At 38.0% G+C, this 22201-nt stretch overlaps 1 protein-coding gene across 1 annotated transcript; it reads left to right on the top strand.

The window, feature by feature from the left end:
- The first annotated feature begins 4679 nt into the window (after window positions 1-4679).
- FBXO4 (F-box protein 4) lies at window positions 4680-20683 on the top strand. The gene is made up of 7 exons (XM_003408011.3): window positions 4680-4871; window positions 6458-6693; window positions 8830-9050; window positions 10379-10454; window positions 10561-10736; window positions 14742-14917; window positions 18177-20683. The coding sequence occupies exons 1-7, from the start codon at window positions 4683-4685 to the stop codon at window positions 18264-18266; spliced, it is 1164 nt and encodes a 387-aa protein (XP_003408059.1). The 5' UTR covers window positions 4680-4682; the 3' UTR covers window positions 18267-20683.
- The last annotated feature ends 1518 nt before the right edge of the window (window positions 20684-22201 follow it).

The raw sequence follows: 22201 nt of genomic DNA on the forward strand, positions 1-22201 counted from the left end.
CTATTTAAAAATTGGTTACTCTAAACCATAGTATATCCATATAACTAAGTATGTAGCTATAAAAATCAATGAGTATATATATATATATATATGGAATGATCATATCATTAAGTGAAAAACAACGTGGAAAATGTGTATAGTATGTTAGCTGCCATGGAGTTGGCCCCTGACCCCATGTACAACAAAACGGATCGCTGCCGAGTCCTGCACCATCCCCACGATCAGCTGTGGATCAGACCCTTGTAATCCATACACAGGGTTTTCTTTGGCCAGTTTTTGGAAGTAGATTGCCAGAGCTTCCTTCCTAACCATCTTAGTCTGGAAGCTCCCCTGAAACCTGTTCAGCATCATACCAACATGCAAGCTTCCACTGACAGGAATGGTGGCTTGTGCTTGAGGTGTATCGGCCGGAAATCGAACCTGGATCTCCTGGGTGGAAGGTGAGAATTTTACCACTGAAAAACACCAATGTCCCTTATATAGTATGTTGTTGTGTGCTGTCCAGTTGATTCGAACTCATAGTGACACTATAGGGGGCACAGTAGAACTGCCCCATAGGGTTTCCTAGGCCTTAATCTTTACAGGAACAGATCGCCAGGTCTTTTCTTCCACTAAGCGGGTGGTGGGGTTGAACTGCCAACCTTTCAGCAGCTGAGCGCTTAACTATGCACTACCAGGACTCCTTATGTATAATATTTATTTTTAAAAAAAGAGGCTATAAATGTGTGTATGTGTATAACCTTATTTGTTTATATTAAAAATTTTTTTTTCTTAAAACTAAGAACAACCGAAAACTTAAAAATGGTTACTATAAGAGAGAAAGGGAGGGAGGGGCCAGGAGGGAAGCTAGACTTATCTGAATGTTCCATGAATTTTGACTTTGGAACTGCGTACATATAAAACGAGATTAAATCAAAATTTAAAATGAAAAGCAGCCCCTAAAAATCAAAAGCAAAGCGAAACAAATATAGCAGTATTGTGTATCAAGCTGGTGGCTTAAATACACAGGAATGTTTCAAGTATCTCTAAAGCAGAGTGATTTTTACATCTCTAGTGGGATGTTCCCAAGGACAATAAGAGTGATAGAGAAATCTTAAACTCCTCAGTAGTTACATTGTTAATAACTACATTAATATGATTAGGAACAAGGACTTGGAGTGTAAGAGAAACAAATAAATCAGAAGTAGAAATCTGTTATCCTAAATTTCAATGGGATATATCACTATGAACTCATATTTTCTTCTTATATAAAGGCCACAAAAGAGGCCTAGAAATAATGACCAAATACCATTTCTGCTTAAAATAAACGAGGCCTCTCTGGAGATACGGCAGATTTAAGATCTGGGCAGGGCAGTCAAATGACCCATGAAGAAAAGTTCTCAGTTTGTCATACTGTGGTGGTTTGTGTGTTGCTGTGAGGCTGGAAATGATGCCACCAATATTTCAGATACCAGCAGGGGTCACCCACAGTGGACAGGTTTCAGTGAAGCCTCTGAGTTAAGACAGACTAGGGAGACAGGATGGCGATCTATGTCTGAAAACTTGTTAGGTGCCATCCAGTTGGTTCTGACTCATAGCGACCCCATGTACAATGGAACAAAACACTGCCTGGTCCTCCACCATCCTTAAAATCCTTGTTATGCTTGAGCCCATTGTTGCAGCCACTGTGTCAATCCATCTCATTGAGGGTCTCCCTCTTCTTAGGTAACCCTCTACTTTACCACCCATGATGTCCTTCTCCAGGGACTGATCATTCTGACATGTCCAAAGAATGTGAGATGTAGTCTCCCCATCCTTGCTTCTAAGGAGCATTCTGGTTGTACTTCTTCCAAGACAGGTTTGTTTGTTCTTTTGGCAGTCCATGGTATATTCAATATTCTTTGCCAACACCATAATTCAAAGGCATCTATTCTTCAGTCTTCCTTATTCATTGTCCAACTTTTGCATCATGTGAGGCGATTGAAAACACCATAGCTTGGGTCAAGCACACCCTATCTTCAAGGTGACATCTTTGCTTTTCAACACTTCAAAGAGGTCTTTTGCAGCAGATTTGCCTAATGCAATGCATCTTTTGATTTCTCAACTGCTGCTTCCATGGGTGCTGATTGTGGATCCAAGTAAAATGAAATCCTTGACAACTTTAATCTTTTCTTCATTTATCAGGATGTTGCTTATCCAGTTGTGAGGATTTTTGTTTTCTTTATGTTGAGGTTAATTCATACTGAAGGCTGTGGTCTTTAATCTTCAGCAGTCAGTGCTTTGAGCCCTCTTCACTTTCATCAAGCAAGGTTGTGTCATCCGCGTAACGCAGTCTTCCTCCAATGCTGATGCCCCAGTCTTCTTCATATGGTTCAGCTTCCTGAATTATTTGCTCAGTATACAGATTGAATAAGTATGGTAAAAGGATACAGCCCTGACGCATACCTTTTCTGATTATAACCAAGCAGTATTTCCATTGTTCTGTTTGAACGACTGCCTCTTGATCTATGTAGACAGTCCTTATGAGCACAATTGAATATTCTGAAATTCCCATTCTTTGCAGTGTTACCCATAATTTGTTATGATCCACACAGTCAAATGCCTTGGCATAGTCAACAAAACACAGATAAATGTCTTTCTGGTATTCTCTGCTTTCAGCCAGGATCCGTCTGTCATCAACAATGATATCCCTGGTTCCACATCCTCTTCTGAATCTGGCTCTAACTTCTGCCAGTTCCCTGTTGCTATATTGCTGCAGCCACTTTTGAATGATCTTCAGCAAAATTTTACTTGTGTGTGATATAATGATATTGTTTGATAATTTCCGCATTCCATTGGATCACCTTTCTTGGGAACAGGCATAAATATGGATCTCTTCCAGTTGGTTGGCCAGGTAGCTGTCTTCCAAATTTCTTCACATAAACGTGTGAGCACTTCCAGCACTGCATCTGTTTGTTGAACATCTCAGTTGGTATTGTCATTTCCTGGAGCCTTGTTTTTTGCTGGTGCCTTCAGTGCAGCTTCAACTTCTTCCTTCAGTACCATTGGTTGCTGAACATATGCTACCTCCTGAAATGGTTGGAATGTCCACCGGTCCTTTTTGGTATGACTTTGTATATTCCTTTCATCTGCTTTTGATGGTTCCTGGGTCATTTAATATTTTCCCCGCAGAATCCTTCAATATTGCAAGTCAGGCTTAAAATTTTTTTTCAGTGTTTCAGCTTGAGAAATGCCCAGCATGGTCTCTCCTTTTGGCTTTCTATCTCCAGGTCTTTGCACATGTCAGTATAATACTTTGTCTTCTTGAGCTACCCTTTGAAATCTACTGTTCAGCTCTTTTACCTCATCATTTCTTCCTTTTGCTTTAGCTTCTGTATGTTCAAGAGCAAGTTTCAGAGGCTCTTCTGAGATCCTTTTTATTTTCTTTCTTTCCTGTTTTTTAATGACCTTTTGCTTTCTTCATGTATGATGTCCTTGATGTCATCCCACAAGTGATCTGTTCCTCAGTCATTAGTGTTATATGTGTCAAATCTATTCTTGATATGGTCTCTAAACTCAGGTGAGATATACTCAGGGTCATACTTTGGCTATTGTGGTATGTTCTAATTTTCTATAGTTGCAGCTTGAACCTTCATCTGAGCAATTCATGGTCTGTTCCATTCAGCCCCTAGCCTTGTTCCGACTGAAGATATTGAGCTTTTCCATCATTTCTTTCCACAGTTGTAGCCGATTTGATCCCTGTGTATTCCATCTGGCAAGGTCCAGGTGTATAGTTGCCATTTATGTTGGTGGAAAAAGTCATTTGCAATGAAGAAGTCGTTGGTCTTGCAAAATTCTGTTATGTGATCTCCAGCATTGTTTCTATCACCAAGGCCATATTTTCCAACTACTAATCCTTCTTCTTTGTTTCCAACTTTCACATTCCAGTCACAGGTAATTATCAGTGCATCCTGATTGCAGGACAAAGTGAGTAGGATGGACTTTTGTTTTAAGAGATAAGAACCCATTAGTTTGATTTCAACACCACATCTGGGTTTTCTTCTTATTCTAATCATGTTTTGCTGTCCTTTTATGGCATCCAATCCATTTGTTCAGCAATTTTTTAATGTGCTTATGTTTTTATATGGTGGACCCAGACTCCGCATTAAGGCATAAGGTTGTTTATGATTGGGCTCCTGACAGTCTCTCTAGTCTCAATTTTTACTAATCCTCTAGAAAAAAAATGGTAAATGAGACATTGAAAAAAAAGTGTTTTTTTTGAAAGAACTAAAACAGTATGGTAGAAGGAAAAAAGCAACTGGTAATTAAGTCCAAGACAGTGGAAGAGGGCCATAACTGAATGAGTAGGCGAAGTGGAAAAGGGCCCCAGACAGAGGGGACAGCTTTAGTGAAGTCAGGTTTTATAGAGAAGGAAATTTTATGGCAATGGATGAAGTTAGTGTGGCTGAGATTGCGGCCAGAAGCGAATGAGGAGTGACTATTGGCCGGAGCTTCTAGCGTGGCTCCGATCCACATGCAGTTGGGCCACGTCGGCCCACTTCCAGGCTGGGCATCCGCCGGAGGTGACCCCGCGCGGGAGGCCGGAGGCCGGAGGCAGGGGCGGTGGCGGCGGCGGCGGCGGCGGCGGCGGCGGCGGGAGGGGAGCCCGGGAGGCGGTCGCGCCAGCGCAGCCCCAAGGCGCGTCACGCGCTGCGCCGGCAGCCATGGCGGGAAGCGAGCCGCGCCGCGGAGGCAGCTCACCGCCGACGCCCCACAGCGACTGGAGTCGCCTGGAGGCGGCCATCCTCAGTGGCTGGAGAGCCTTCTGGCAGTCGGTGGGCAAGGAGAGGGCAGCGCCGGTGGCCTCCTCGGAGGAGGCGGATGAGGAGGCTAGTACCCTGACGCGGCTGCCGGTGAGCGTCGGCCTCTGGCCGGGGAGGGCGTCTTCGCCCGGGAGGCCTGTGGCTAGCCCTGTCTCTGCAGCCATTACGCGCAATGTCGTCACCTGGAACAACAGTTGACCACAGACCCCTTGCGCTGACCTCCTGGTGCTCCGCAGCCAGGGCTTACGGTCTCAGTGAAACTGAAATTCGGGGGGCGCCAGCGTGACCAGCCAGGCCACCGTCAGGTTTCAGCCTCCCAGAACAAGCACCTGGGACTAAGACAACTTAAACGTCAGGTTAAGGAAATCCACCCAGGCTTTCTGCTTAGCTTGGAAAAGTATCCAGCTTCTGTGTGCTCGGAAACCCTGGTGGTCTAATGGTTAAGAGCTACAACCAAAAGGTCGGCAGTTTAAATCCTCCAGGTGCTCCCTGGAAACCTAGGGGGCAGTTCTTTTCTGTCCTAATGGGTCGTTATGTGTCAGAATCAGCTAGACGGCAATGGGTTTTCTGTGTGCTCAGCATCTTTCATGCCAGACTGTTTAGTATCAAAACACCAAAAACAAGCACTCTCTGAGAACATTGTGTTTTCAGACATTCGGCTATTACATAACTCTGCTGGTGCAGTGGTTAAGCGCTCAGCTGGGAACCTAAAACCTACCAGCCGCTCAGAGGGAGAAGGATGTGGCAGTCTGCTTCTGTAAATATTACAGCCTTGGAAGCCCTGTAGGGTGGCTGTGAGTCAGAATTGACTGAAAGTCAGTGGGTTAGGAGTTATTGGAAGCCCTATGGGGCAGTTCTACTCTACAGGGTCCCTATGAGTCTGAACCCATTCAAGGGCAATGAGTTTGATTTTTGGCTTGTCATTTTTGAAGTAACAAAATTGCCATTAAGTGAAAGTTAATTAACAAGTGCCTCAAGTTTTGACACAAATTTACACATCATTTATTGTTAGGCTTTTCAGGAAGATGGGAAGATGGTGAGAGAAGAAATTCTTAGAAATTATTAAAATCTTGTAACTCATCTGGACTGTTGACGCCTTACTACTGACATCTTGCTATTGTTGAAAACTGCAGGCTTCGAGTGCCTACGAGCTCCTCCCCTTTGCAGAGGTTCTTTGCAATAATTTAATGGATTATGTAGAGGAACTCAGATGACAAACTTCTACTCTTTGATTTGATCTAGTGATAAAATCAGAAGTTTGCCCAGTTGATGAAGGTTTTATTTTGAAGAATAAATTAATAAGTGATTCATTTAAAAATACCTTTGGGGAGAATTTAAAGGAACTGGTTATTTGGCTTGAAAAATAACAGGACAGTGGTTGATTTTTCAGAAATGTTTCAGCGTGTTAGAAATTAAGGGTTCCGTTATTCTCTCCTGATAGCCGAAAAATAACTGCAGAATAATGGATTTAATTATTAAAAAGACAGGCCGTTTAGTTGATCTTGGTTACCTACCTAGACAAAAAAACCGAGTGCCGTCGAGTTGATTCTGACTCATAGCCTTATCTAGTATAATATAATAATTTTTTCTTAATTTCGTGATTTATCATCAAAAGACAGTTTTCCAGGGTAAATTATTCATCCCTTTTTCCTACCTGTTTTCTCCTTCTGTTTCAGATTGATGTACAGCTATATATTTTGTCATTTCTTTCACCCCACGATCTGTGTCAGTTGGGAAGTACAAATCATTATTGGAATGACACTGTCCGAGATCCAATTCTTTGGAGATATTTTCTGTTGCGGGATCTTCCTTCTTGGTCTTCTGTTGACTGGAAGTCTCTTCCGGATCTAGAAATCTTAAAAAAGCCTGTATCTGAAGTCACTGATGGTGCATTTTTTGACTATATGGCAGTGTAAGTATCTAGTTTTATGAATTAAAAAAGGAAGTAAATTTTACTCTTTACAAGTCAGTAGTTTAAGTCAGTCCTGGCACTGCTACTAATTTGTTTCATGGATTCCGGGTCTAAGTGTTCTCTTATAATAATTGGGGTTTAATTTAAATGACTTCCTTCATAGGACCCTTTCAGCTTTGACATGTTTTTTTCCCTGTGGTTCCTAGCCAGGTTATTTGAATAATTATAGACAGCACTGATGGAAAGAAGTAAAACTTTTGTTACAATTTTTTTTATCTTTAGAACATTTTTCATTTTGCTAAATATAAATAGCAAGTACTTTTCTGTATCCAGAGGAAGACTGGCCAGAGATCAGAGGGCAGGTTTTTGGCAGGGAAGAAAACATGTTCTCAAGGCTCTGGGAAATAAAATTTTGTTATCACCTACAAGCATTGATATTTTGAAATCTCATAGAGGTGAGAGAGAATTAATGTTACTGAGCACCCACAGTGTATAAGGTTCCATGAAGATACCTTAGGGTTGTTTATTCAATTTTCATGCAACAAGGAGATCCTAACCTTGTTTCATGAATGTAGAGTTGAGATTCAGAGAGATCACTTAATTTGCTTCAGGTCATACAGTTTGTAAAGGACTTTCACCATGCTACCTTAAAGATGTATCATGTCGTTGGATCTGGATAAACCTGCTTCATTGAGAGCTCCAAATCTAAGGCATTGCAAATAAAATTGAAAGAATACTTTTGTTTTAGGTAAGAATTGTTTTGCTCTGCTAGATTTGGTAGCTACATATAGTAATTTTTTTTTTTTATATTTTAAAAGTTATTCAAAGCATTTTTAAATTCCAATCCAGATACTATTACATCAAGTCTTGTCAGACTACTTGATTACAATGCATGTGATATTGCATATACTATCAATTGTCAACATACCCTCACTTACTGGGTATTACCTCTGTGATGTTCTATAACCAACCACAGCATCAAGTAATCTGATGCTGGGGAACTTCCCTCCCCCTCAGTAGTCATAATCGTAATAACTACCATTATGAACATATAAATTATTTCTAATCGTTACAAACTTTTGTTGGTTATTATTGCTCTAATATTGCAAATGAAGAAATTAAAGTTCAGAATATGAATGGATTATATAACTAAATAAAATGGTGAATGTTGGCCAGGTCTTCCTAACCCCAAAGCTAGCTTTTTTCCTTCCCAATTTGAAAGGTTCCTAAATAGAGATGATTTTCTTGTTGGGTTAATCATTGTCTTAACTGGCTTGGATTTAGTTCAAAGGCTTTAAGGCTTCAGGTTTTATTTTGATTTGAGCAACTTTGTTTTAATTTTTGATAGAATATAGACATTACTAGTTTAGAGATTTATAGCTACTGAAAGAAACTGCATTGTTTCTTTTACATGATTCTTAGTTCGTTAGTCTATCTTTAAAGAACAGTTAAGCTTCCCTATATATTTAACACTCAGTGAATTGTTAAATTTAAGGCCATTAATAGGTATACCTAAGAAATTTGGTTATATTGGTGACTTTGGCAGTTTTTTTTTTTTCCCCCTCTAGGGACATTTATGCTGTGTATATTTAGTGCAGGGTTTCTCAATCTCTACCAGAAAATTCTTTGTTTTAGGAAGTTGTCTTGTACATTGTAGGATGTTTAACAGCATACCTGGCCTCTACCCACTAGATGCTGGTAGTATTCCCTACCCCCCCCCTTGGGACAATCATGATCAAAAAGCCAATAGATACTGTCAAACATTTCCTTGGGGCAGCAGAATTTCCCCAGGTTGAAAACCACTGCTCTATGTAGTGAATTGTAATCATTGAAACAAGTGTTAGAGCAAGTGTTCCAAGAGAGTCTAAATGAAAGATTAGAAAGTAAGTAACCACATGGTGGAGATTTCCTCAGCTTCTGAACCACTCCCACAGCACCCTGTGCTTTTCACTGTCATGGCCCTTAATATACATATTAAAATCTATCCTCCACTGCCCTCCTTGAGGATTGGGACTATATAATCATTGTATCTACTTTAGATAGCAGGTACTCAACACATTATATAGTTGAATGAATAGCAGTAAAAATCTGATTTTTGTGTGTGTCAATTCTCTAATTCGTGACAATTTCACACAGCTATAAAATGTGTTGTCCACATACAAGAAGATCCTTGAAATCCAGCCGTCCTATGTATGGAGCTGTCACCTCTTTTTTGCACTCACTGATCATTCAGAATGAACCACGATTTGCTATGTTTGGACCAGGTTTGGAAGAATTGAATACATCTTTGGTGTTGAGTTTGATGTCATCTGAGGAACTTTGCCCAACAGCTGGTTTGCCTCAGAGGCAGATTGATGGTAATTTTCATGTTAATCTACAGTGCATAATAATTCAAACAATTGAGCTTGACACTAATGTTAAATGGGAAGTCATTCATTTTTAAATTAACTCTGATGTAATAAAATATAATAATTTGGTGAATGGGATCCCCCCCTTTCTCATTGGACTCAAAGAGTTTACTTATTATAAGAGGTAAGCTTGACCTCCTTATTCCTCAAGTTCTGATACAGAATTTAAGATTATGCGAAAGTAAATTACATTTTATTAGGATGTACCTGTACAGTGGATATTACATTTACCATATTTTTAAAAGAAAGCAAAAATCATTCGGCATCTACGGTGTGCAAAACTTTGATAAATATTGGAATTTCAATAAGGAGCTAAATCATCACCTTCCCCATATTTCTATAAAAATAAAGTACAGCTAGTTGGCAAAGCAGCAAATAAAATATAAATAATAATATAATGTAGCGTACATTTTACTTATTCATTTAGGGAGAGCATCTACTAGATGCTAGGGATGCAGAGATTTCAAATAGCAACAACAAAAAAATCTCTGTCTTCCCTGAAGATGCTTGGTCTTGGTGAGGAGGTACACAAGTATGCAGGTAATTAGAATATGATGGAATTAGTTCCTGGGTAGAAAGATGAGGGTCAGAGAAGGCTTCACAGTGCAGAGGATGTCTGACATGAGTCATTAGAATGAGTAGGAGTAGGCTATCAAAAAAGGACAGGGGTCTGGGTGTGCATGATACATTTGAGATAGTTCTGTGTGTCTAGAAAGAGTGGGGACAGTTGAGAAGACACTGGTATGTTGTGCTTAAGCATTTGGGAGCCATTTAAGGATTTAAACCAGGGGAGCGAGATGATCAGAATTGCATTTTAGAAAGATTACTCTGGCTACTAAGTGAAGAATAGATTAGAAGGGGCTAGAGACATGGAAACCCAGTAAGAAGCTACTATAATGTCGTGATGAAAATATGAAGAGGATCTGAACTAAGTGTTAGTGACAATGGAGAGGATAGAATGAATATTAAGATACAGAATTGACAGAATGAATGTGTATTAGCAGTGTATTGGTAATAAGGACAGCTCAGGTTTCTGGCTTGGGTTTCATGTTGGATGATAATACCATTCATTCATATTTTTATTGCCATGTGAATGACAATTGCACACAACATCTTTTCTTCAAATACTGCATTCTATTCCAAAGCTATATATGATTTGTCATAGAGGGTTTTTTTTTGGGGGGGGGGTTCTTTTTGCTTTCTCTGGATTTTGTCTCTGCAGTCTGATCTTTTGGTTTAATAATGACTTATTTTCTTATTGTAATTTTCTCCTTTAGGTATTGGATCAGGAGTCAGTTTTCAGCTGAGCAACCAACATAAATTCAACATCCTAATACTATATTCAACTACTAGGTAAGGCTACCTACCTGGTGGCCTACCTGAGACACCAGGAATGGAACATTTTAGGGGAATAGGACCTGTTTAATGTCGTTTATATTTTATATTTGCATTCTTATAGAAAGGAAAGAGATAGAGCAAGGGAAGAGCATACAAGTGCAGTTAACAAGATGTTCAGTCTACAGAATGAAGGCAGTGATCAACAAGGAAGCCGATACAGTGTGATTCCACAGATTCAGAAGGTGTGTGAAGTTGTAGATGGGTTCATCTATGTTGCAAATGCTGAAGCTCATAAAAGTAAGCATTCTCTTATTTTGAAAACACTATTATGTCTTTGAAAAGCAAATAACAAAATACGTTGTCTTTTAGTTTTAATCTTTACTGTGCCTTCTTAAAAATGTAATGGTTAATTTTATCAGTGTGATTCTGTGACTGTTACTGTTAATGATAAATTCCCAAAACTGATGTATATTAGGCTTACATGAGGAGCTTGTTAAAAATACAGCTACCTAATTCTTACCCTGGTGATAATTCATGGACTTGGCTTGTATCCAGGAAATTCTGATGTATACCAAAGTTTGATACTTCAACTTTATAGTATTTTTGTGTTGTATGCTTCTGTACTTTTTGCATTAATGTTGTTACCTGCATCTGGCTGTATTAAAATAATTTATGCAGTTAACCATGACAAATTTTACCTTTGTTTTAATTACCCAGATAATAGAGAGGTATGTGGGGTGGAATGTTTATATTAATTAAATAGATTAGTTAAGAACACTCTCCAAATAATCTGAGTAATTGCCATTCACAATGCTATATTGACTTGAAATCAGAGTAGCATATTTTTACACAAATAACATGCACCTTCTTCATTTGTTTGCTAACCACACCCCCCGCCATGAGGTATTTTTGTAAGCATGCTATGCTAATTTTTTTATTACAGCAACGTGAAAAAAATTGGCATAGCAGCTCTTAAAAAGATACATTGCGAGGAGAGGGCATGGTTAGCAAACAAATGTAGAAGGCGCACATTCCCATTTGTGTAAAGATACAGTATCGTTAGGCCACAATCTGGTATTATTTCTTCCTTAAATCCTTTGTGAACAAGGTAGTAGGATATAACTGTATTATATATATACACATATATATACGTGTATGTATATAATGTATATTATAGTTCTTTATAAATCTAATACACTTTTGAATTTCCATTGAATTTATTCCCCTGTAATCTGTTAGGCATAGAAACAACTGTATGCAGAAGATCTGGAGAAAATTATTCATAAGAAAAAATATAATTTACTTTGTTATTATGGAGCTATCTGTAAGAGGAAAAATTAGAAGCAAAAAAATCAATTCACTTATTTAACAAATGTTTGTTGAGTTCCTACTAAGGCCAAGTATTGTATTAGGTGCTGAGAACACAACTGGAAACTGAAACACATATAGACCCATCTTTTATCTATTTTTTCAGTCTGTTCCCCTGTATCCCCCTACAAAACAAGTAGACAAATAAAAATTTACAAAAGAGGGGAGAGGAGCCTCCTCTCCCAATGCCACAGGTATGCAAAGATCTGCTGAAACCTGAAGGTGGAGCAGAAACTCTGAGAAAGTCTGGCACTGCAGGCTTTTCTCAGAACAAGTTAGCAGCAGTCCACTGGTGAAGGAATTTGGTTTTCTAAAGTTAACTGTAGCAAAAAAAGCCAAATGCAGCTCAACTACTGACTAGTTTGACTCAACCGAGTGCATTAATGGTCTAACAGAAGGAGAAGTACACCCATTTCTGGAAGTAAATCCTGTTTACCTCAGATTGTACTGTTGTTCTATACAAAATGTCTAGCATTCAATTAAAAATTATAAGATTGAAAAAAAAAAAAAGTCAAAATGAAATGACTCACTGTTAAGAGAGAAAGCAGTCAGTGGAGCCAGACCCAGAAATGGCCTGCAGAGTGACCTTGTCAGAAAACAACATTAAGAACAATTAAACTGAAAAACGTGAAATACTCAGAATAAATTTAGTAAATGTGCAAATTTGTATGCTGAAAACTATAAAACATTGCTATGAGAAATTAAAAAAGACAGATAAGTAGAGAGATTGAGACACAATATTGTTAAGATGTCATTTTTTATCAAATTTATATATAGAATCAACATAATTTCAATCAAAATCTCATCAGGCCTTTTTAGCAGAGATTTACAACGTGTTTCTAAAATTCATATGTAAATGCATGCTACTTAGAATAGCTAAAACCTTTGAAAAAGAACAGAATTGGAGCACTCACACTATCTGATTATAGGACTACCTGTAAAGCTACATTAATAAAGCAAGTGTAGTATTGGCATATAAGTAGACATATAAAATAATCAAGCAGAATAGTGAGTCCAGAAGCAGACCTACACATATTTGGTTAATTAATTCTCAACAAACATGCCAGCATAATTCATCAGGAAAAGGATAGTCTAGTCAACAAACAGTGTTAGAACAATTACAAGTCCGGAAACGGCACTGGGTTTTAACATATAAAACTTTTAGAATAAAACATAGGGAAAAAAATCTCTTTTACTTTGGGTTTTGCAGAGATTTCTTAGATAAGACTCAAAAACCATAAGTCATAAAAATTGATAAACTGGACTTCCTCAAAAGTAAAACCTGTTCAAGAAGTCACTGTTAAGAAAATCAAAAGGCTAGTAACCAACTGGGAGAAAATAATTGTCAAACACATATCTGGTAAAGGACTTGTGTTCAGAACATACAAAGAACTGGACTGTTACAACTCAATAATTAGAAGACAAACCTAATTTAAAATATGGCAAAATATTTGAACAAACACTTCACTAAGGAAGATATATAGAGATGACAGATATGTGAAAAGATGCTCACCATCATTAATCAGTAGGGAAATGTAAATTAGAACCACTTCTGTTGATTATTGTTAGGCCCAGCAATAAAAAAAATGGACAAGGATAAAGAATATTTTAACTGCAGAATTAACATATATAGTCTAAAACATAAATATGGAATTCTTCATCCAATAAAGAATACACAGTACAAAATTGACCATGTACTAAGCCATAAGGCAAGCTCAACAAATTTCAAATAGATATTATATAGACTTTACTTTATGAAATCCAAGTAAGCAAGTTAGGCATTAATATTGAAGAGAAAAATGGAAAAAAAAAATTATTGGAAATTTAAAACACTCTTCAGAATAACCTGGAAACCATGGTGGCATAGTGGTTAAGTGCTACGGCTGCTAACCAAGAGGTCGGCAGTTCAAATCCTCCAGGCGCTCATTGGAAACTCTATGGGACAGTTCTACTCTGTCCTAGAGGGTCGCTATGAGTCGGAATTGACTCGACGGCAGCGGGTTTGGGCTTTTTTTTTTTTTCAGAATAGCCAGTGGGTGAAAATAGAGTAATTAAAGAAAAAAGTTGTTAGAGTTACTAGATGGTGGCAGAATATAATGATTTAGACAATAAAAGTAGTAATGGCTGCCATTTATTGGAGAACCTTTTTTTTGCTAGGAAGTGTTCTAAGTGATTTATGTATTATTTTGATTCTCACAACAGCGTATGAATATAGTCGCTATGAGTATGAATAGATATAATTATCCCGAATTTGTAGGAAGCTGGGTCTTGGAGAGATTAAATGTTTTTGGTTGGTATAGTCAACACAGACATGAGATTTGAACCCATGTCTCTGTGACTCCTATGCCTGTGAGTTTTGACCAAATTGTCCATTCTAGGCCTGCACTTAATATATGCTTATTTAATGAATCATTATGGAGTTGGGACACTTATTAACCCTTATAAGGGCAATAAAAAAAACTTACTACATTATTCCTCATTATTAAGGATATGAGGACTAAAACTATAGACGGAGAAAGGAAATTGGAGATTATAAGTGGAAGCAAACAGATACTACATACGTAACCTCAGTGTTATCAAACTGTGGTCCTGAGATTTGTTGTAAGATAAATGTTTAGAGTACCGCCTTTGGAAGGAAGGATAGTAACAGCTGTAGATTGGTGAGAGGAAAATATCTATGACAAAACATTTTGGCTTTTAAGCTATAAAAAAAAAAAAGACACATCTAAATGGTACCGTGATTTTTTTTCTCCTTCTAGTTCCATCTAAAATGCTTTCCGTATAAAGCTACTTAATCTAATTTTATGATGATCAATAAGTGGACACAGCAATGGAGACAGTTTGTTATGTTTGGATCTTGGTAATTTTTTTGTTTCCTTGTTATTTATTTTTTTTTAAGTAACAAAGTTAAGGATTTTGACTTACATTCCATAGGACATGAATGGCAAGATGAATTTTCTCATCTTATGGCAATGACAGATCCGGCTTTTGGATCTTTGGGAAGACCAGTGCTGGTTTTATCTTGTATTTCTCAAGCAGATGTAAAAAGAATGCCCTGTTTTTATTTGGCCCATGAACTGCGTCTGAATCTTCTAAACCACCCATGGATGGTAAGGTCCTTTCTTCTCTGATGAGAGAATTTTCTGTTTGATTTTATTCTTTCTTACTCATCTCTTTAACGAAATAGCATTCTAAAATCAGTTTTAATGGCTTAATCAATGAGAGATAGTTCATTGGTGTCAATAAGTCTCAGATGATTACTGCTTCCTACTTGCCTCTCTTGTTACGGAAAAAGTGAGATAGCAGTTGTGGATTTCTTTTTTTCAGATGCAGCCATCATGGATTTTTTTTAGCGCTGACGTATTATGCTTTAAGGGCCATCAAAAATATAGATTCTGTCTTACAGTTTGTTGCTTTCAAACTTTATTTTAATTATGGAGTCCTTTCTTCAAATGAAGTCTTTCCTGAAAGCTTCCGAGTAAAACAGATAAAGGAAAATTAAAACTGGATGTACTTTGGCTGAAAAAGTTATAGGATTTTCTGCGTTCCTCCCCACATCTCTTCGGTGGAGCTTTAGAAGGTTTTTGGAACACAATTTGAAAGCTGCTGATAAAGGTGTATACCCTCATGAGTGGTTGGACTTTTAGCTTTATGATTAAGAGGAGTGGCAGTCTTAAAGATGAATTTTTGCAACATGTTGTCACATTTATCAACTGACTAGCTGGGGTCACCCGTGGTGGGCAGGTTTCAGTTTAGCTTCCAGACTAAGACAGACTAGGAAGAAGAGCCTGGAAGTCTATTTCTAAAAATATTGGCCAGTGAAAACCTTGTGACTAGCAGCAGAACATTGTCTGGTATAGTACTGGAAGATGAACCCTTCAGGTTAGAAGGCACTCAAAATACGACTGGAGAAGAGCTGCCTCCTCAAAGTAGAGTCCACCTTAGTGACATGTGGATGAAGTATACCTTTTGGGACCTTCCTTTGCTGAGGCGGCATGACTCAAAATGAGAAGAAACAGCTGCAAACAACCATTGATTATTGGAATGTGGAGTGTATGAAGTGTGAATCTGAGAAAATTGGAAGTTGTCAAAAATGAAATGGAATGCATAAAGATTGACATCCAAGGCATTAGTGAGCTGAAATGGACTGGTATTAGGCAATTTGAACCAGACAATGATATGGTCTACTGTGCTGGGAATAACAAATTGAAGAGGAATGGCATCGCATTCACTGTGAAAAAGAACATTTGAAGATCTATCCTGAAGTACAACTCTGCCGGTGATAGGGTAATATCCATACGCCTACAAGGAAGACCAGTTACTACAACTACTATTCAAATTTACACATCTATCACTAATGCCAAAGATGAGAAAATTGAAGATTTTTATCAACTTTTATAGTCTGAAATTGATCAAACATGCAGTCAAGATACATTGATAATTACTGGCGATTGGAACGTGAAAGTTGGAAACAAAGAAGAATGATCTGTAGTTGGAAAATATGGCCTTGGTGATAGAAACAACATGAACAGCGACTCTACACATGGACCTCACAAGATGGAATAAACAGGGATCAAATTGACTACATCTGTAGAAAGAAACATGGAGAAGCTCAATATCATCAGTCAGAACAAGGCCAGGGGCTGACTGTGGAACAGACCATCAATTGCTCATGTGCAAGTTCAAGTTAAATAAAGCTGAAGAAAATTAGAACAAGTCTACAAGAGCCAAAATACAACTCTGAACACATCTAATCTGAATTTAGAGAGCATATCAAGAATAGATTTGACGGACTAAACGCTAATGACCGAAGACCAACAATTACAACAGTACATCTACAGGGAACTGCCAGACATTCAAGCCGGATTCAGAAGAGGACGTGGTACAAGGGATATGGTTGCTGACGTCAGATGGAACTTGACTAAGATCAGAGAATACCTGAAAGATGTTTACCTGTGTTTTATTGACTATGCAAAGGCATTGGACTATGTGGATCGTAACAAATTATGGATAAGCTTGCAAGGAATGGGAATTCCAGAACACTTAATTGTCCTCATGAGGAACCTGTACATAGACTAAGAGGCAGTCATTTGAACAGAACAAGGGGATACGGTGTGGTTTAAAGTCAGAAAAGGCGTGTATTAGGGTTGTATCCTTTCGCCATACTTAGTCTGTATGCTGAGCAAATAATCTGTGAAACTGGACTATATGAAGAAGAATATGGGATCAGGATTGGAGGAAGATTCACTAACAATCTGTGATAGGCAGATGACACAACCTTGGCTGCTGAAAGTGAAGAGGACTTGAAGCACCTACTGATGAAGATCAAAGACTACAACCTTCAGTATGGATTTCTCCTCAACATACAAAAATGAAAATCCTCACAACTGGATCAATAAGCAATATCATGATAAACGGAGAAAAGACTGAAGTTGTAAAGGATTTCATTTTACTTGAATCCACAATCAACACCCATGGAAGCAGCAAAGAAATCAGAAGAGGCATTGCACTGAGCAAATCTGCTGCAAAATAACCTCTTTAAAGTGTTCAAAAGCAAAGGTATCTCTTTGAGGTCTAAGGTGTGCCTGATCCAAGTCATTATGCATGGGAAAGCTGGACGATGAATGAGGAAGACCAAGGAAGAATTTACACCTTTGAATTGTAATGTTGGTGAATAATACTGAATATACCACGGACTGCCAGAAGAACAAACATATATGTCTTGGAAGAAGTACAGCCAGAATCCTCCTCAGAGGCAGGGATGGTGAGACTTCGTCTCATGTATTTTGAATATGTTATCAGGAGGGACCAGTCCCTGGAGAAGAACATCATGCTTGGCAAAGTAGAGGGTTAGAGAAAGAGAGGAAAACTCTCCATGAGTTGGACTGGCACAGTGGATGCAAGGATGGATTTAAGCATAGCAACGATTATGAGGATGGTGGAGGAACGGGCAGTGTTTCGTCCTGTTGTACATGGGGTCACTATGAGTTGGAAGTGACTCAATTGCACCTAGCAACAACAACAACAACAGCTGGGTTCGTTCAAAGATACTTTAGTTTTCAAAGTGGATCCTTTTGAGAAATTTTTTTTTTCCCTAATACATGCAGGTAAATCATGGAAATGATAGTTCTTCCCATTTCTCAAATTCAGATCTAAGATAAGTAATAAGCCTCATATTGGTAATAATTAAGACATATGAGAAAATCATATTTTTATCCACGCTCTGTGGATGACAAAACTTGTGTAACTCACCTAAAATTTATTGGGGTCTTTTCAGTCCTGTTTTTTTTGGTGTCTAGGAAAATCTCCCTATTGTAAAATTTTGGATTCAGTTTCTTTTTAGTAATGTTCTGTCTTCTCTGTTCATAGGTCCAGGATACAGATGCTGAAACTCTAGCTGGTTTTTTGAATGGAATTCAGTGGATTCTTGAAGAAGTGGAATCGAAGCATTCAAGGTGATCCTCCTTTTGGACCTTGGAAACGGAAACCATTTGAAGTTGTTTACTAAGGTCGTGATGTGGATGGCTATTTGCTCAGGTCAGCTCACTTTGTTCTGACTTTGTGCAAGTGGGCTTTATGTTGGACAGCCATAGCTGCTGCGTTTCCTATTTTATTTCTACTTTTTACCTTAAATCAATTACAGGAAAAGAATTTCAGTGCTAGCATTTCATCCCAAAATTAACCTTTTAAATTTTTTTGATAATTTTTATATTTTCTGTCTTTTTTAAAATATTAAATTCTAGAAAAAAACTGTGTTGTGCTTCTTTCGTTCCATGTGATTTTTCTTCCTTTTTATTTCTCAAAGATTGCCCTAGTGAGGAATAGCACATTTGCTAAGCCTTGCATAGGGTTTTCTAAGGGTCTACAACTGATTATTAAGAAGGAGATTTTTTATCTATTCTTAATAAATAACTGTGTAAAGACTGGAATATTAACTGGAGTTGCATTTAATGCAGTGACCATACAACCTCTTTTTTCTGAAATAGTAGGAATCAAGCTTATATCAAATTTAATATTAACTCAGTTAAAATAACTTTCTGGCAGTTCCCGCTGTTTTCAAATACGTTTGTAAGCTCATAAGGTACTAAAGCCAAATGCTATTCCATACTCATAGAGAAAACATTCCAGAGACTTACATGTATCCTGACCTCCCCTCAGCAAATTGCCTGCACTCTGCAGTGGGCTTCAACGCTTCATGACAAGCTGTTGCCTACACTGATGTCATTTCTCTTGGGACTCTCACATCCCATGCCAGGGGCTCTTCCTCATGGAAGTCCACCTTGGTCTGTTCCATCTAATGGATTTAGAATTGAATTGTTCAGAAAGGGAAGAGAAGGGGAGAGGAAGAGGATGAGGAAGAGCCTGTTTAAAATTTTTGAATCTATGCTCGTAAGGGATATTGGTCCATAATCTTTTCTTATAATATCCTTGTCAGGTTTTGTTATGAAGATTATGCTGACCTCATAAAATGAATTTGAAAGTATTCCTTTTCCTATATTCTTGAAAGAGTTGTGTAAGGTTAGTATTAACTCTTTCTAATCAGTGAAAGAATCTGGATCTATACTTTTCTTTGTGGGGAATTTTTTAACACAATTTTAATTTCTCTAACAGATACAATTATTCAAGTTCTCTGTTTTCCTCTTCTGACAGTTGTGTCTTTCAAAGAATTTTCCATCATATCCTTCTTTTATAGATGTTCTGTGGATTAAATGAGTTGATAAAGTGGTTCGGACAGTCCCTGACACGGAAAGCCTTCCATAGCTCATAACTAGTCAACAATGAATACTCTTATCTGACTCCTTATGTTATTTATTTCCTTTTCCAGCACTGCGAGCCATCCAGATATTACTGTTTAAATGAGAACCTTTCTCAGCCCTTATTAAGTGACCTAATACATCCAGTATTTATATGCAATTGTGATTGTTACCAGGGTGATGAGTTGCAGTATCAAAATTTTTAGTAAATCATTCTTAAATAAATCAGACAAAAGAATGAGACTAGATAAGCATTGTAAGTTTTCGCCATTTGCAGAATATTCCATATTTACCAATAATAGGAAATGTGAAAGTAATTCATTATTTAGAGCATGTCTACTATGTGCCAGGTCTTGTGCCAGGTTCTGGGAATACAGAAACAAATAGCAATTTAGAGCCATTGGTAAAAATTGTTTTTCAAGCAGTTTTCTCTTAACTGTTTCAGTTAAGATTATGGCTGGACTCACGAGCTATTTTGAAGTGGTACATAGCTGGTGAACTAAAAATGTAGCATACAGCCAAACAGATACTTCATCTAATAGGAATCCAAAGAAGAAAGGGTCATAGTTCCAATTAACTAAAGAAGAAAGAAACTTTATTTGAAAAAAAACAAGGGTGATAAGAATATGGGAAGACCTGATACTTTTTAGAAATAATTTGTTACACTTGTCAAGAGCTTTCAAAACATTATTTTAAAAAGTTATTTTAATTAGTAGTTTTAATTCTAAGAAATTATCTTTAGGAAACAGTCCTGTGCACAAAAGCTTAAGGGCACTAAGCTGTAACTTGCATATAGCTAGAACTTGAAATAGCTAAAAAAGTACTTAGTACAGCATAATTTATAGTAGTGAAGCTCTAGAGAATGTATGATAGATCAAACTGGCTAAGAAAGTTTCACTACAGCTATATAAAGAAATGCCATGTAAGCTTTATGAAGGTGATCATTTTTGTTTATTTTGTTCCCTGCCTGGCACATAGTACTTGATAAGTACTCCTTGAGTGAATGATGGTTGAATGAATAAATGTGGCCATTAAAATAATGTTTTTGGATAACCATTGAATCCATAAAGATGTTAAGAATATGTTTTTTAAGTAAAAACTGTATTTTTACACAAATAACATGCCATCTGTGTTTGCCAGCTGCACCCTCTTCTCATGAAGTATTTGCATAAGCGTGCTATGCTGATTTTTTTTTTTTGGCAACATGTAAAAAACAACTGGCATAGTTGCAGTTATGAAAATACCTTGTGGGGAAGGGCATGATTGGCAAACAAATGTAGAAGGCACGTGTTATTTGTGCAAAAATACAATAGATTACCAAACAGTGTTTGTATTGTGATCACTTTTATATCTTCTCTATTTTGAGTACTCCTCTTAAAGGGGCACAATTCACAGTTGAAATCTACATTTGCTTTTTGAAAACCAATATACCGAAAATTTCATAACTGGTAGAATATACCTGGATGTTGCAGAAGTCCTTTAAACAGTAGGGCACTCTAGCCCCTGCCCCTGCCGTCAAGTCAATTCTGACTCATAGCGACCCTATAGGACAGACTACTGGCTGCAAATCACTTGCCTTGAGTAATTTTCCATTCCAGAAACTACCTATCTGATGAAGACTTTTAGGACTCTCAACCAATTAAAAAAAGAGAGACCAAAAACACTTTCATATACCAAATCTTAAAAATATGCCCCGTGAATCAACTCCCATTGTGGCAACTGACTTCACAGAGTTTTTGATTAACTTTCTACCAAGAAAACAGTTGTAGAAGCTAAGGCTAACCCTAAACGTCCCCACCAAGAATTCTCATCCATAGCAATAAAACTCAAGTTATTTGCTCTGAATCACAAGATTAAGCAGGGGCCTCCTTATTGCTTTCTATGCGCTCCTCAAGTTTCCTGTTAAACATTGGAAGGCAAGGGTAAAAGAGAGTATTACTCCTCCAAGTTTCCAGATTAAGCCACAACAAGTCCTTGATTTCGGCTCCTAAATCCTTGGAATGAACAAAAGTTTTCATAAATATCATTGTTCACCAATCCCCAAGTGAACAAAGATCCTTTATACACTCATTTCACTGGGAGAGTTTGGATTGATTGCCAAAGCTAATATTATTGTTTTTTTTTTTAATAATTTTTATTTTGCTTTAAGTGAAAGTTTACAAATCAAGTCAGTCTCACACAAAAACCCATATACACCTTGCTACACACTCCCAATTTTCTGTCCCTAATGAGACAGCCTGCTCTCTCCTTCCACTCTCTCTTTTTGTGTCCTTTTCGCCAGCTTCTAACCCCGTCCACCCTCTCATCTCCCCTCCAGGCAGGAGATGCCAACATAGTCTCAAGTGTCCACCTGATCCAAGAAGCTCATTCCTTACCAGCATCCCTCTCCAACCCATTGTCCAATCCATGTCTGAAGAGTTGGCTTTGGGAATGGTTCCTGTCCTGGGGCAACAGAAGGTCTGGGGGCCATGACCACTGGGGTCCTTCCAGTCTCAGTCAGACCATTAAGTCTGGTCTTATGAGAATTTGGGGTCTGCATCCCACTGCTCTCCTGCTCCCTCAGGGGTTCTCTGTTGTGTTCCCTGTCAGGGCAGTCATTGGTTATAGCGGGGTACCATCTAGTTCTTCTGGTCTCAGGAT

The sequence above is a fragment of the Loxodonta africana genome, chromosome 2 (assembly GCF_030014295.1).
Source record: "Loxodonta africana isolate mLoxAfr1 chromosome 2, mLoxAfr1.hap2, whole genome shotgun sequence".
Lineage (NCBI taxonomy): Eukaryota > Metazoa > Chordata > Mammalia > Proboscidea > Elephantidae > Loxodonta > Loxodonta africana.

Bases quoted from the DNA above. Each gene is read 5' to 3' on its own strand.
- FBXO4 (XM_003408011.3), top strand. From the start codon at position 4,683: ATGGCGGGAAGCGAGCCGCGCCGCGGAGGCAGCTCACCGCCGACGCCC. The intron at 4,872-6,457 runs GTGAGCGTCGGC...CTTCTGTTTCAG, and splicing joins GTACCCTGACGCGGCTGCCG to ATTGATGTACAGCTATATAT. The intron at 6,694-8,829 runs GTAAGTATCTAG...AATTTCACACAG, and splicing joins TTTTTTGACTATATGGCAGT to CTATAAAATGTGTTGTCCAC.